Consider the following 14,215-nt stretch of genomic DNA (forward strand, 5'->3'; position numbering starts at 1 on the left):
CAGTGTTACTGCTACTATCCACACATACTTGTTTTAGTAAGACTCACCTCCTGAATTCTTAGGGGTTTACAAGCTGCTACAAAATGATGTTCAAAACACTTAAAGGAAACAGCATGTGGCTTATCTCAATTATCCCAACTGCTTTGCTAACCTTAGTGAAGACCTATCTAGTCAGGAATACATTTCCTTATAAATCCATATGCAATTTTTTTCCTGATTCCTTCCCATTATAACTTTGAAAAAGAGGTTTAGAACTCAATTCCTGCTGGGCAATTTTGCACTCAACAGTCTTCACAGATCCAAATGACTGTGGTTGGGCCTCAGCATGTGGAAGCCAAAGAGACATAAGAACTTCTCAACATATTGGGAGGAAAGAGGTTAACATTAGCATTAGCACCACTAACCTTTTCTTGCATAAAGATGGTCAGGACCAAGAGCCAGAGGCATTATTTTGTCTTCCAGTATCTTAGCAGACTGATGGAACCCAAGGCCTGTGGGCAGTCGAACAAAAGAGAAGCCTTCTGGAAGACTGGAGGTCAGTTTTTACTCTGAAAAGCACAAACCAGAATATTGGGAGGACATGTCTCTCGTCAGTTTTGAAGCCTCTGGATGTGGGTTGACCAGAGCCCCAGATGTCAGAGCAGCCAGGCAGCACCTCCTACAGCTGACTGAACCTGGGTGGAAAATGCTGGTTGCAGTTCTCACCTCCAGGAACTGCTGTTAGTTTACACGAGTAATTCTTACATGTACCATTTTATAAGAAAACAAGTGGGCAAAATCTGAATTACGACAAGTCACACAACAGTTACTTTCTGGTATTTTTGTGGTGTTCTAACTACTTAGGATATTATTTCCATGACCACTGTTGGTAGATCACAGGACAGATTTTTAAAGCACTATTTTAAGATGTAATATAGTACATCTGCAGGCAATTACATAAAAATACCAATGCTAAGCCACAGTAATGTCCTTGAACACAATACAAGGAACTCTGATACTCTAAAATAAACCATACTAAGAAAGTGATGTGTTCTGGTTTATTTTTATCTTGCCACTCAGAGATTATGTAAATCATTCTTACCACTCAATAGTCTGGGATAATGTATTTATAACTCCCAATGAGACCATAACACATTTTCTTCACTGAGGAAACCAACACAATAAGCCAAAAGAAAATTCAAAACATAGACAGTAATTAAGAGTAATTTAGAATATTACTACGTATCCTTATCAGTCCTGTAGTTCAAAGATGTGATTGTTTTTCAAATGTAAAATTTATTGCAATAAATGGATGATCTGCATGGAAGACAATAAAAGTGAACTGCTAAGACTGTGGGCTCTCAAAGTACACTCTTGCTGACATAAGCAAAAGACAAAAAATGATCAACAAAAGCATTTGAACTTAAATAAACCCAAAGAACTCGGATTCTATTGGACTGTGGAGCAATCAACTTGGTAACATATGAACATGCTGTTTTCACATGTGCAAAATAGGACCTCATCTTCTGACAAAACCAAAACTTCACTACAGTCTACAGCTTTAGAAACCACCCACAGATCACAGGGCTCTTCGATGCCATCACATGGCAGCAAGGTAGAGGGACTTCAGTCTCCTGCAGTGTGATCTGCAGTCTCTGCATGTGGTTCCAACACCCATCTGGTTCAGTAGACCTCCTGCTTTGAGCAGGTTGTTTGCAACAGAAAGATGTGAAAAGAGAAGCACAACTTTTGACTCAGTGCAACCTACTTCACATCTTTGCAAAGCTCGCCACTGCAGAAAACTCCCCAGAAACTGCACTCCCTTTTCAGTGAGTATGAGGATGGGTCCGTTTTTAGCAGTGATACAAATACAGCAGTCCATGGGACACAAGCAGACATTCCTTTACTGCAGTTTAGGAGTTACTCCTGTTGCTGAAAATGTCTACTGAGAAAGTAAATTAATTTCACAAATAATTTCAAATATGAAACTTTTCCCTCTCTTTATGATTCATAACAGCATTACTAGAGAGTAGCAGCATAGGAACTGGGACATGTACATACAGAAACACTTCAGCAGCAGCATTCTTGTGGTTGTGTAATGAATTACTAGATACAAAACAACAGTACTGCCAGAACAGTCATAAGTAAATCCTGGCTTCTAACTTAGTTTACAAGTTCAACATCAGTACTGCAGGCAAAAGGGTAAATTGGTATCAGATGAAATTATTTGGAATTGAGTTATATTAAGAATTAATTAAGATGAGGAGTCTAGTGTCTTTACCAGCAAAACATGTCAGCATTTGCCAGAAAGAAACCACCTACTGCTGTTAAGAAATCAGTCTGAAAATCTCATCCTCTTTCAATATGGATTTGACTTTATTTTTAAGTCACTAAAAGTTAACTGGCTAAAATACAGAAAGTATTCAGATTTTCCCCTGTGGAATTACTTAGAACAAGCCAGAGACAAGAAAAAAAACAAAACACAAATAAAAATTCTTGCAGAACACTGTAAGAAGCAGCAACGCATTACATGAACACCACTTCAACATCTGTGCTGGTATCAGTGGCTAGAGACAACCAGCTCTCCTATTTGCTTTTTCAGACTCAGTTTTTTGAGTCAAGGCTAAGAAATGTTTGCGAGGTAATAAAAAAGAATAGCTAAAAAACTTACAATATCAAGTTCATTAATCTTTACAGCTCTTACTCAGTTTTATAGAAAAATATACTATTTTATATATCCATGAATATAATACAGACACCAAAACCACACACCTACATCTCTTCGGTAATATTCTCATCAGGGCAACAATAGTATTCTACAAAACAGATTTGTCCATCTTCATTCCTAATCATATACTGCAGTGAAAGAAAACCTTGAGCATCTGTTCTAATGGACACCTTACAAGATAAAGCCAATGCCTTCGTAGATGGTTTAAGCAAAGAGATCTTGTACCTGCAGTGAAAAAAAAAAAGTCATATGAATGAAATAAGCTATTCAGAAAGGAGCTGAAACATTACTCCCAGTTAAAGCCACAGAAAAACTAGAATAACAAAAATTAACTAGAATAATAGAAAAAAAATTGGGAACATGCTAATTTGATCTTTTTCTGGTAATGACATCAGACAGGCACTGCTATTCCATAGTTTTTGATCACAAGCACAAGCTTTTATCAGATGGGAAGTATTTCCCTCCTTGCCACTAGTGAATTAAATACAGTAACACAAAAAAGTTTTTTGTAAACTTTCCAGCAAGAAAAGTTTAAAACTGAGACATGTGCGTTTAGAAAAGCACAAGAAACAAAAAAAGTTTAGAACACATGATATTCCACAGAGGGCACTGATCACAAGCTTCCTAACCTGTTTGTTTGGATCTGGTTACAGTGGAATGCTTCTATCAAATCAGAGTCCTTAGAGTAGTCCAGATGTGCACTGCCAGCATTTCCAAAAGTGGATAACCTGGAAGACAAAAGGCACCATCTCAAAATACCTGACCTCAGCTCTCTACAAACTCATCAGAATCAGTTCTCTTGAATACCTCAATGGCTGTTTCATACAACACTATTGGCTGTTTTGGTTTATTTAATTAAAAATGCTAAACTGTCTGCAACAGTGTCACATTTACCAGGTTGTCAATGTGTTCATTACTATGTTAGTTTGATTACATATTACTCATCACAATTCTTCTTAAAATAAAGCAGTACTCTAAAATAGCACCCTCCCTCTCCACCCTGAAAACTTCCAGTCTTTACCAACAGAGGCCAAGTATGAACGTTTGAGTTGAAAGCACAGTTTCTAGTACCTGAAGTAGGGTTTATCTGGAGACATGGTAATCTGCATAACTTCACTGGTCATATCCAGTTCAGCAAATGCTTTTCGTAACCCTTCCGACTGCAGGATAATTTTATTAACAACTTTCGTGCTGCAGAAATCGAAGTCTAACAAGTCTTCAGGTTCTTGTGTGTTTATTTTGCACACTGTCACTACACCTCCTTCTTCCAAGAACAGCATCAAGGGATAACCGTAACCACGATAACACATCTTAAGGGCTGTTGATGTTCCTGAAACAGAGAATGAAATTTACATTCTTCAAGAGAGCTAGCTAGCACATCTGATCACTTTAGAAAGTTCACATTTTACTGCTATACAGGGCACAGATCCATTTGATTTAGCATGTTTGGTCCAGCTTCCAATAGACCAATGTAGCATGCTTAATGCAACCTCCTAAGGACCACACAAAGTGCAAAATGAATTTATGTGTCTGTAGATGCCAGTTGAAATCCTATTTGTGTCATGTGCCAAACAGGTCACACTAGCTGTGACAATGAAGCTGGATATGCTACAAATACATAACTGGCACTGGAAAATCCTCTATGGTCCTGAGGCTTTCTCTGGCTCCTATCATCTTTCTTTACTACTTTTGTTACTTGTGCAAACCAAACTGAAGTTAACAAAGTTTAGCCTGCATTATATTTTGTTAGGTAACCATAATCTGAACATTTGGTTTCCCAAAATCAGGGTGCTGTTTAGTATAGTTGACTTAGGTCTTTAGGTCAGAATCACAACAGAAACAGCAGAGGAATGCTGAGTTCAACACACAGCTGCAATGTTAGAACTACCCAAAAAACCTGTCATGGTATCACTCTACCACACGCGAGTACACAGTGCTTCCTTACAGTCATGCTAGTATGTAGTTATTTTGTTTGTGAAAATAATTTTTGAATAACCACCAAGAAAAAGAAAATAGTAATTTACAGGAAATAAAATTCACCAAGACCTGGGCTTTTTTTTTGTTCTGTTTAAACAGATCAGTTCACGTAATTCAACATTTGTACACATAATCGTGAAGGCAGCTTCCCATGCACCTCTGTCACTTAAAAGACTACAAAAAGGATCAATACTGGAATCTTTCTGATTTTTGTGATTCACACACTTGATAAACTGAAGTGTGTATACAGCACCTGAAGCACTACCCAATCCAGCTGCAGATTTGTGAGACTGCAGGCAAGTATAATTCCTCAGTACCTCATTTAGCTGGAAATAATATTCACAAAATAGATGCAGGTGCAGCCTGAAGGGAAGGAATGGAAGGTGCAACATAACAGCTATTCCACTGGGAGCAACAGCACAGTGCTACCTGGAACCCATGCAGACTTCAAGCCCAGAACATGTCCTAATCCCTTGTTAATATGCTTGTTAGTATTTCTGAATGTTCCAGGGTTGCACAAACCACAGAAATACTGGAGAAGAGATAAAATTTATTATAAAGCTGATACCAATTTTTTTGTTACTAAGACAAACTCCAAGCTATGTGTATACTGTCTTCCAGTGTGCTGATTTCTGCTGCAGCTCACAGCATTTAGTCAGCCTGAGTCCCCTGTAAGGCTAATGCGGATCCCCGGTGGCCTTAAGATGCACTGACAGCTTTCCTGCTTTTTCACCTCAAAGTGACAGCTCTGGTAAGAGGCTGCCCCCTTGCCCAAGCAGTAGTTTTAGCCTGAGGCTGAGCCTGCCCTGCTGGCCACTTAAAAGCAGGTGACAGAGTGAAGCACAGTCCTTTACTAAAGGACTGTGCTCTTTACATCCTTACTAATTACCCTGGATGGGCTGCAGACCAACTATTCTGCCAGCTGTGCCCACATTCTTCCCTTCAGGGCACAAGGACACATGTTTGCATTTATGTTATGTGGATGGTCTGGGCCCCAGACTGAAAACAGATCAACAGGAAAGGCAGCTGCAGCATGGGTCAGTCCTAAGGCACAGTATTGGCCTTAGACTAACAACTCCAGCCTAAACATCACCCAACTTGCCAGAGATGCCTGAACAAATTACTTGACATGTTTCTTTATGAAGAGAAACTATTTGGACCTTCAGTCCCAACCGGAGCTAGGATACAAACTGGGGCTGTGCACTGGATGTCATGCCACAAAATGGTTCTCTCCCAAAATCAGCAGTTCTTTTGTGCCTTACACAGATCCGGGAAACATTATCTTCACAGGAAGAATCCCCTGTTTCTCAGCTGCTCCAACAGTATCACAGAGACATATTACAGTGCACGCTTGTTTTAGCTTAGGGATCCTACTTAGCTGCAATAGCTGCCATACTCAGAAGGACTGAAGCTGAGGTCAGACTTTTTGCCAAGGCTGGAAGTCTCTGTAGGCCTACGTACAGGTTTCACTACATGAGTACATGTGATGCACATACACTGTCAAGGTAAATATGCACCATACCTGGCAAAGAACTGGTATCAAAAATAGTCAGGCAGTCAAGAAGAACAGACAAATTGATCCGGAATGTCACTGTTTGCTCCTGGACAGCAAATTCCTGAAAAATTTCTGCCTGTAAGAGATGAAAAGAGGGAATTTTCTGCAATTTTACTATTTACACTTATTTCCTTAAACTCAGTGCTTTCACTTTCAGAGATCAGTGCAATACAATGCAATTCTTACAAGGTAACACAATCATCAATTAAAAACAATAGGTCTTCAACTTCAAAATTAGTAAAACAAAATCAGCACACCGCTGAAACAAAGTAGCTTGGCATAAGCATGAAAACCTAAACACTTCCCTTTCATAGTTCAAAACCAAACTACAAATGTTAAAGCCTAAAGCTGCCTGCTTCTGGAGCTGAAATTTTCAGGCAAATATATCACATGTAACACTTGCATGACTTCTCTTCACTCCCAGCATGAACATTCAAATAATAAAAATAAGGAAGAATGGAACAAAATAGCGAGTTCACAACATTGAAACATGTGCTGGAATGTGCCTTGGACTAGCCTGATAGGGGTAAACTACCTCATTTGCTACTGGGCATTAGCTGCTTTGTAGTAAGAGAAAGAATACAGTATCTTGGAAGCAAAGCAGGGTGACCTGGGCTACTTTTGAACAAGCTGTTACATGTTTTTACTGGCAGCCAAGAGAGCAAACCCAATCCTGGAGTGCATCAGACACAACATCACCAGCTGGTCAGCAGCGGTGATTCTCCCTCTGTATTCAGAGTTGGTGCCGTATCACCTGGAGCACTGTGGCCACTGCTAGGACCCACCATTAGAAAGGATGTGAAGGTCTTGAATGTGTCCAGAGGAGCAACAGAGCTGGTGACAGGACTGGAAGGAAATGTCCTGTGAGGAGTGGCTGAGGGCTCTGGGCTTGTCTAGTTTGGAGAGAAGTGGGCTGAGGGGTGACCTCCTTGATCTCCTACAGCTTCCTTAGGAGGGGAAGAGAAAGGCCATGAGCTCTGCTCCCTGGTACCCAGTGACAGGACACATGGGTATGGTTCAAAGCTGCACTAGGAGAGATTCAGACTGGATTATCAGGAAGCATTTTCTTACCAACAGGGAGGTCAAACAGTGGAAGAGGTTTCCTGGAGAAGTGGTTGGTGCCCCAAGGCTGTCAGTGTTTAAGAGACATTTAGACAATGTCATAAACCCTTAACAACAGGCTTTCATTTTTGGGCAGCCCATAAGTGACCAGTGCTAGTGACCAAACCAGTGTTTGGTCAGGCCAGAAGTGATCAGCAGTCAGGTAATTGTTGCAGGTCCCTTCCAACAGAAACTATTCTATGCTTAACACCTCAACACTCCCAGAGGAGCCTCCAGTCACTGTTCCTCTGCTCCTGCCCATTACTTAGCTTTCAGTAGCCCATGCTGGCCGGTTCATGAACCAGCTTGAAGCACTCAAATAGCAGAAAGCTAACCAAAGAAATGCAGCACTAGTGTAAAGAAGGACTGAGCAGCAAAGAGCAGCAGAAAGCAAGGGGAGATGCAGGAACAAGGAGACTCAAGCTTCTCCCTTTCTACACACAGCTCAGACTGTAGTTTCAGAGACAGCAAAGACATCGATGCTGAAAGACAGAAGAATGGTAAAGTAAGGTTTGAGTTACTACAACGAAATATACCTCATCCTATCCATTTACATCCCCAGTATGACACACGCTTTAAAAAACAGGACCCAGCACAATGCCTGTCCTTAAAGCATTTACAAGTCAGATATGCCTTAAATAAAAACAAATGCAATCACTTGGAAAGTAAACCATTGTTAAAAGAATTACAAATAAAAGTGCACCTTAAAAAAATAAAATTAAAAGTAAAGCCAGCAGTCATGGCTACAGAAAAGGCAGCAGAAGAGCAAGCAAAGCTGCTTTTGATCTTATACTAGATGCCCTATCAAATACCAGTTAAGTCACTTAGATTGCTATTTAAAGTTGCTATGGATAAGGATAGGTGAGATCCTCCATCTACAGTAATCTCCCGAGCACCTTTCCCGGACTAAGCACAGGCAGAACCACAGAGTAGAAGGAACAGACTGTTATGGAGCCCTGCGGCTGAAAGCTCTCAGCTCAGCCCAGCCGACGTGCTGCAGATGGGTGTCTGAATTCGTGGTCTCTTTCAAAGAGGACAGAACTCACTTCCCTTCCATAGCCCGGATACCTCAGGAGTGACCACAGGGCTTCCCTTACGGCTCCCGCTGCCGTGCCGCCCTGTCAGCGGGGTCCTCCGCTCCTCCTCTACTATGAGACAGGGATGAAGGTTCCCTATGGTTTCAGGCGGCGTCTGCAGCATCCTACCTGGATGAAGGCGTTGGCCTGGATGCACTTGGCATCTTCCACCGTCACCCTCAGCCCATTGTTCGTGGCGAAGCAGGTCGCATGGTCCTGGAAGTGGACGGCCCTGAGGAGGCTGGAGAGGTGCCGGGCATTGTCCAGGCTGGCGGACAACACATACGTCTCCGCACTGCCGGCCGGCTGCGCCGTCAGCGGCATACCGATCCCCTCCCCCCCACCGCATCGGAAGCGGAAAGACTGCTGAACCGCGGGCGGAAGTTAAGCGCGGGCGGAAGTGAAGCACGGCACTGCGTGGTGTGCCCAAAATGGCGGCGGCCAAGAGGAAGCGTGTGGGCCCTGCGGAGCGGACGGCGAAGCGGGCGAAGGCGGCGCCGAGCGCGGCCGAGCCGGGGGACTCGGCGGCTCCGGAGGAGTACAGCATCCCACCGCCGGTGTCACAGGTGCTCGGGGAGCCGGGGACCCACTGCTCGGCCGGGTTGGAGGGTCTGATGCGTGGCTTCCTTATGGTGTTAAAGTACGAGAAGAGCGTTGTTCTGGTGGATGGTTTTTCCCTGCCTGTGGCAGGGGGTTGGGACTAGATTATCTTTAAGGTCTCTTCCAACACGGACCGTTCTGCGATGCTATGATGCACTTGAAAGTGAATTTTAAATACTCAGAGGTATTTTGAACACTTGGATAGTCCTGTTTTATCCAAAAAGTAGATGGGAATTTTGCCTTCTCATCTGGGAACCGTCCTGAGGGGAGCTTAGTAATTTTTTCGCTGTTTGTCTAAAATAAACCCAAAAAGTAGCGCACTGAAGTCTGAGATCTCATCACATGCTTAAGTGTAGAACACCTGAATTGTGCTCTGAGGCTGCAGCTCAGCTTCTGTGGTAGGGAAGGGGGGGGTGACTTTTGAGAATAAGCAGTGCATGTGGAGTACTTACATGTTTTGTATGAATCAAAAGCTTTCTATGCGAACATACTAGCAGAATAGATGACAGATCTTAATGTAAAAACATAGGCTCCTGTGTTCTGTTCTGCTGCAAGAGTGATTCTGTCCGGATTGAGCAGGTAATGTTAATAGCAAATGTTCTTGCTGTGTTTTTCTGTAATTAGAGTTCAAACCTTTAGTGTTGCTGTGTTGTAGTACTTTTAAGGCTGGAAACCTGCTTAGCTTTTGTGTCTTTTATTTTTTTTTCCTAGGGTAAATGGAAGAACAAGGAACGAGTGCTTATTTTTTCTTCTCGTGGCATTAATTTCAGAACAAGGCACCTAATGCAAGACCTGAGGACATTGATGCCTCATTCTAAAGCAGGTGAAGCATCCTTCCTAATTTACTTTTTCAGATTAGTTTTAAACCAAGAACTCTTAACAACCTGTGCTTTTTAAAAAATGTGGTGCATAACTGGTTTGATGAACTTATACTTGAAACAACAAACCCCTTTTGCGCCAACAAACACAGCAGTTGTCATTATATCTTAATATTTCCTGAAAAATGGCTCCTATGGTGAAACAACTTGATAGTTACTCTTAATCTTTAATTTATAGCAGTATTTTTTTTTGCAAAAGGAAGAAATAACTGCTGAAAGAATTGCTTGTGTTAAGTTGTTTTTCTTGCCTTCTAAATGTTGTTTTTGTCTTCCAGATACTAAAATGGACCGTAAAGACCAGTTATTTGTAATTAATGAGGTAATCCAGGATTTAACCAATGCTTTTTTTTTCCCTGGAAATCCAATGTACAAGAAAAAAGGGCAACCAATTTCATAAATTAAAATTACAGATACTCAGAAAGTGTTCATGTTAAAACAGGAAGTTAGTTTTGATTAATGAAACCTCAATTAAACATATATATTTGACATGAAGTAGTAAAGCAGAATGTGCTTTTCAATGTACGTGAAAGATATATTACAGTTTATACCTGGGGACAGCAGGGAACAAATATCCAGCCAGGCCAAACCACGTAGGATGTCCATAGTTCTGAAACTAGAACTAAATTTCACAGCCCCTGCTCTAATGTTTATATCCTGGAGACCTTACAGGTTGTTTGTAGCTTTAATAAAGGTATTACTCCTGGGAATAAATATATGAGATTTTTCAACTAGACAAGTGCTTCAGTTTAAAAATGGGGATCAGTATTAAGATGAGACCTTAGCTTTTAAACTTAATATTTTGGAGGGGGGGAAGATGTGGAAAGTTTTTTAAAAACATCTTCAGAAGTTTGTAAACAGCTAATTTGGTTATCTTGTATAGGTGTGTGAAATGAAAAACTGCAATAAATGCATCTTTTTTGAAGCCAAAAAGAAGCAGGATCTCTATATGTGGTAAGGAAATGCTATGTTTCTTGCATTTCCCTATATAGCTGGGGATGCTTCCTTGTAGCTGAAGTTTTTTACTGCAATAGTGAAGATGTATGAAGTAGTGTTAGTTGAATATGTACTAATCTTGCACTTCGGTAGGTAGTGCAAGTTTACAATGCATGACCAGCTTTTGTAGACTATAGAAGCAGTTTAGAAAGATGTTCACAAAGCAAGTATTTGTAAGTATGTTAAAGCAACTCAGTAATGCTGGAAAAGCAACTGAAACTACTTCATTATAGCAATGAGTGGTTGGAGTGCACTGTAGAAACCCAGTGTACCTTTTGGCTGCTGTTAACGTTTTTCTTTTCTGTCTTCCCCACCACCTGCCCTCTGCAGGCTTTCAAATACACCGCAGGGACCCTCAGCTAAATTCTTAGTGCAAAATGGTAAGTTGTCTAACATTATTGCATTTGGACTTTTACTTTCTTTTTATACAGTTTTATGTAAGTATTAAACTGATCTTTTTTAAAAAAATCACTGTAGTTCACACATTGGCTGAATTGAAGATGACAGGAAACTGCCTCAGGGGCTCACGGCCCCTTTTGTCTTTTGATCCAGTAAGTATAGGTTTTATTTCATTGAGTGTTTCAATGAGTATTTCATTTTGTTTTTTTTTTTTCATAGCTATTGCATTTAGCTTTGTATGTAAAATTACTTTTTTTCTTTCTAGATATTTGACAAAGAGCCACACTATGCCCTGCTAAAAGAATTGTTTATTCAGGTCAGTCTGTAGTTCTGCTGTCCAGTGTGCCTTCCTCATTGGAAATGTTTTTTGGCAAAATATTTTAAAATATCAAGTGGGTTTTTTTTTTTGAAGTAGTAGTTTTACACTTACAAACTTGCAGAAAATCTGCAAAGCATTAGGGTCATGTGCTTAAATTAATGGGGACACTTTTTCATGAGTTTAGAGTTTTGAAATGTAACCTGGGAATGGGATCTTGGAAAACTGAAATTAATTAAACATGATCCATTTATGTTGGGTGTCTTTAAATACAGATAATAAGAAATACTGCCTTTCATTACAGATATTTAGTACACCGCAGTATCACCCCAAAAGTCAGCCTTTTGTAGATCATGTTTTCACCTTCACTGTCACGGATGAGAGGATCTGGTTTCGGAATTACCAGGTAAGTGGTCTCTTTTAGCTCCTCAGGAGGAGCTCAGTGGAGTAGTTTCATATCAAATCCACCAATTACAGTGAAATGAGAAGTATCCTTATTGTAAGGATATGCCAGCAAATAGTGCTTGCAGCAGGTAATCTTAGTGTCTTAAAATAACTTCTGTAGTTCTAGAGAGAACTGGTTTAAGTGCTGTGTACTTCAGCTTCTGTTCTGCTAGCTGTGATTCTGTGATACTTGTCTCAGTCATGGCAAGTACTAGTTGAAGCCTAAGCTTTGCTTGCCTTTTAACCTCACTTGCTGTTTTGATCCAAAGTGTGCTGGAGTTTAGTGTTTAAAGGGAAGCTTCACAAGCACCTACTACTCTAATGGCTTGCTTGAAGCTGAAGAACTGCTTTATATATAGAATTGTGTCTAGCTTATCAGCTTCAGTGGCATTGTATCTTGGATTTAAATTCAGTTATGTATCACCATATGCAAGGTGCTTACATGGTCATATACTTCGATTAGATCTATAAATGAAGAAAGTATTCTTATTTCAGATAATAGAAGAAGATGCATCTCTAGTAGAAATTGGGCCTCGTTTTGTCCTGAATCTCATAAAAATCTTCCAAGGTAGTTTTGGAGGACCAACTCTGTATGAAAATCCCCATTACCAGTCCCCAAATATGGTAAGCAGCTTTATTTTCGTCTTCCCTTTCATTTAGAAATTAATTTGAAAGCCAATATGTAGTCTGTGCAGGAGAATCTTACATATCTCTCCTTGGAATCTGTTGTAGAACAAAAGTGCCCTACTGATCTTAATTTGTTAACAGAGTCAATGAAAAGATGGCATTACATTGAGGATTTTGACAATTAAGCAGAGAAATTACCACCTGTTTCTTTAATACCTGATTTCTTCCATTTTGCTTATTTGAAACCTGATGAAATTCAAATTCTTATTTTCATAGCATCGACGCCTGGTAAGATTGTCAGTGGCAGCTAAGTTTAGAGAGAAACAGCATGTGAAGGAAGTACAAAAGATTAAGAAACAAGACAGTAAGGTGCTTATTAAAGAAGATCCCACTGAAGTGGTCTTTGAAACTCCAGCTGAAGAAAAGCCAGTGGAAATACAGCTTGTGAAACCAGAGTCAAAGCCAATTGTTAAAGATAAAAAGAAGCTACGCAAAATTCAGAGGAAGAAGCAGAAAAAGCTTTTCAGAACTGAGGCATCGGTTTAAATGTTGAAACCAGTTATATTTACATAATATTGTAAATACTTGTTGTTTACTTGTTTTTACAGGCAAAACTAACAATTTCAGTTTTAAGTAAACAGAGTATCATTTTATTAGGGTAAGTTTGACTCATTTCTTGTCTTCATTTCTTTGAGGGGTTTGTGCATTTTGAAAAACAAGCCAGGGAACAGGGAAAGAGAATGAGACACTCCAAATATTTCTGCGTTTGAGAATTGGCCTCTTATACTTGAAGACCTATGGGAAACAGCTCACTGCAACATGTACAAACTAAAAATAACTGGGTAGTCACTGGTGCTCATAATGAATGAATTCAAGAGCCAGCTTTCCTAGTCTGACAGTAGTAGAAAACTCAGAAATTTGAACTATTGGAATTTTGTCTTGGGGAGTGGTGGTAATATTTTTAATTTTCATAATTCCCAGGGAGTGCAGGTGTTTGTGACCTTGCCATTACTTATTCATAGTAAAAAATCTGCTGCTTTTGCCTGTGATAGCTCCTGTACCTAATCAGATTCTGAGAACTTGAAATGTAGCTAAAGGGGAGAAGCAGGCTAACAGGATTCTAGCTCTTGATACCAAATTTATTACAAGAGGTACATGCTACCCGTGATTTGATATCAAAATTATACACCTTCAGTAGCCTGAAATAGAATTGCCCATGATTCTGTTACAACAGTGCTTTAAAAGCACAGAATTCCATACTTTTACACTCTCAGACACACAGCAAACTTTTACAAAAATGCTGTCCTCTTGGTTCAGTTGTATGCTGTTTAGGTTCTGTGAGTCCATACAGATGTTTTCCATATAAAATCAGCAAGTAAGCTTCCACTATTGTTCGAAAGTGATTACAACCAAAAGCTTTGATTTTTCTTACGGGTAATGTCTGTACTCTAAATGCGGCACACTCATGAGCAGCAGAAAATACGGAGTTTGGTTCACCGTAGTTCTTTGCCTGCTGACAGTTTACTTGCTTCAGAGCTGCAA

At 40.2% G+C, this 14,215-nt stretch overlaps 2 protein-coding genes across 2 annotated transcripts; one reads left to right on the plus strand and one right to left on the minus strand.

Annotated features, from left to right (window-relative positions):
- Positions 1–1,057: 1,057 nt before the first annotated feature.
- Positions 1,058–8,758, minus strand: RAD1 (RAD1 checkpoint DNA exonuclease). The gene is made up of 5 exons (XM_005151998.3): positions 8,546–8,758; positions 6,207–6,315; positions 3,779–4,037; positions 3,337–3,435; positions 1,058–2,932 (listed from the first exon to the last, which is right to left on the minus strand). Exons 1-5 carry the CDS (start codon positions 8,738–8,740, stop codon positions 2,752–2,754), a joined length of 843 nt encoding a protein of 280 aa, XP_005152055.1. The 5' UTR covers positions 8,741–8,758; the 3' UTR covers positions 1,058–2,751.
- Positions 8,759–8,826: 68 nt separating this feature from the next.
- BRIX1 (biogenesis of ribosomes BRX1) lies at positions 8,827–13,335 on the plus strand. The gene is made up of 10 exons (XM_005151997.3): positions 8,827–8,982; positions 9,728–9,839; positions 10,170–10,213; positions 10,775–10,845; positions 11,218–11,267; positions 11,365–11,438; positions 11,552–11,602; positions 11,907–12,008; positions 12,542–12,670; positions 12,950–13,335. Exons 1-10 carry the CDS (start codon positions 8,848–8,850, stop codon positions 13,217–13,219), a joined length of 1,038 nt encoding a protein of 345 aa, XP_005152054.2. The 5' UTR covers positions 8,827–8,847; the 3' UTR covers positions 13,220–13,335.
- The last annotated feature ends 880 nt before the right edge of the window (positions 13,336–14,215 follow it).

The sequence above is a fragment of the Melopsittacus undulatus genome, chromosome Z (assembly GCF_012275295.1).
Source record: "Melopsittacus undulatus isolate bMelUnd1 chromosome Z, bMelUnd1.mat.Z, whole genome shotgun sequence".
In the NCBI taxonomy this organism is placed as follows: Eukaryota; Metazoa; Chordata; class Aves; order Psittaciformes; family Psittaculidae; genus Melopsittacus; species Melopsittacus undulatus.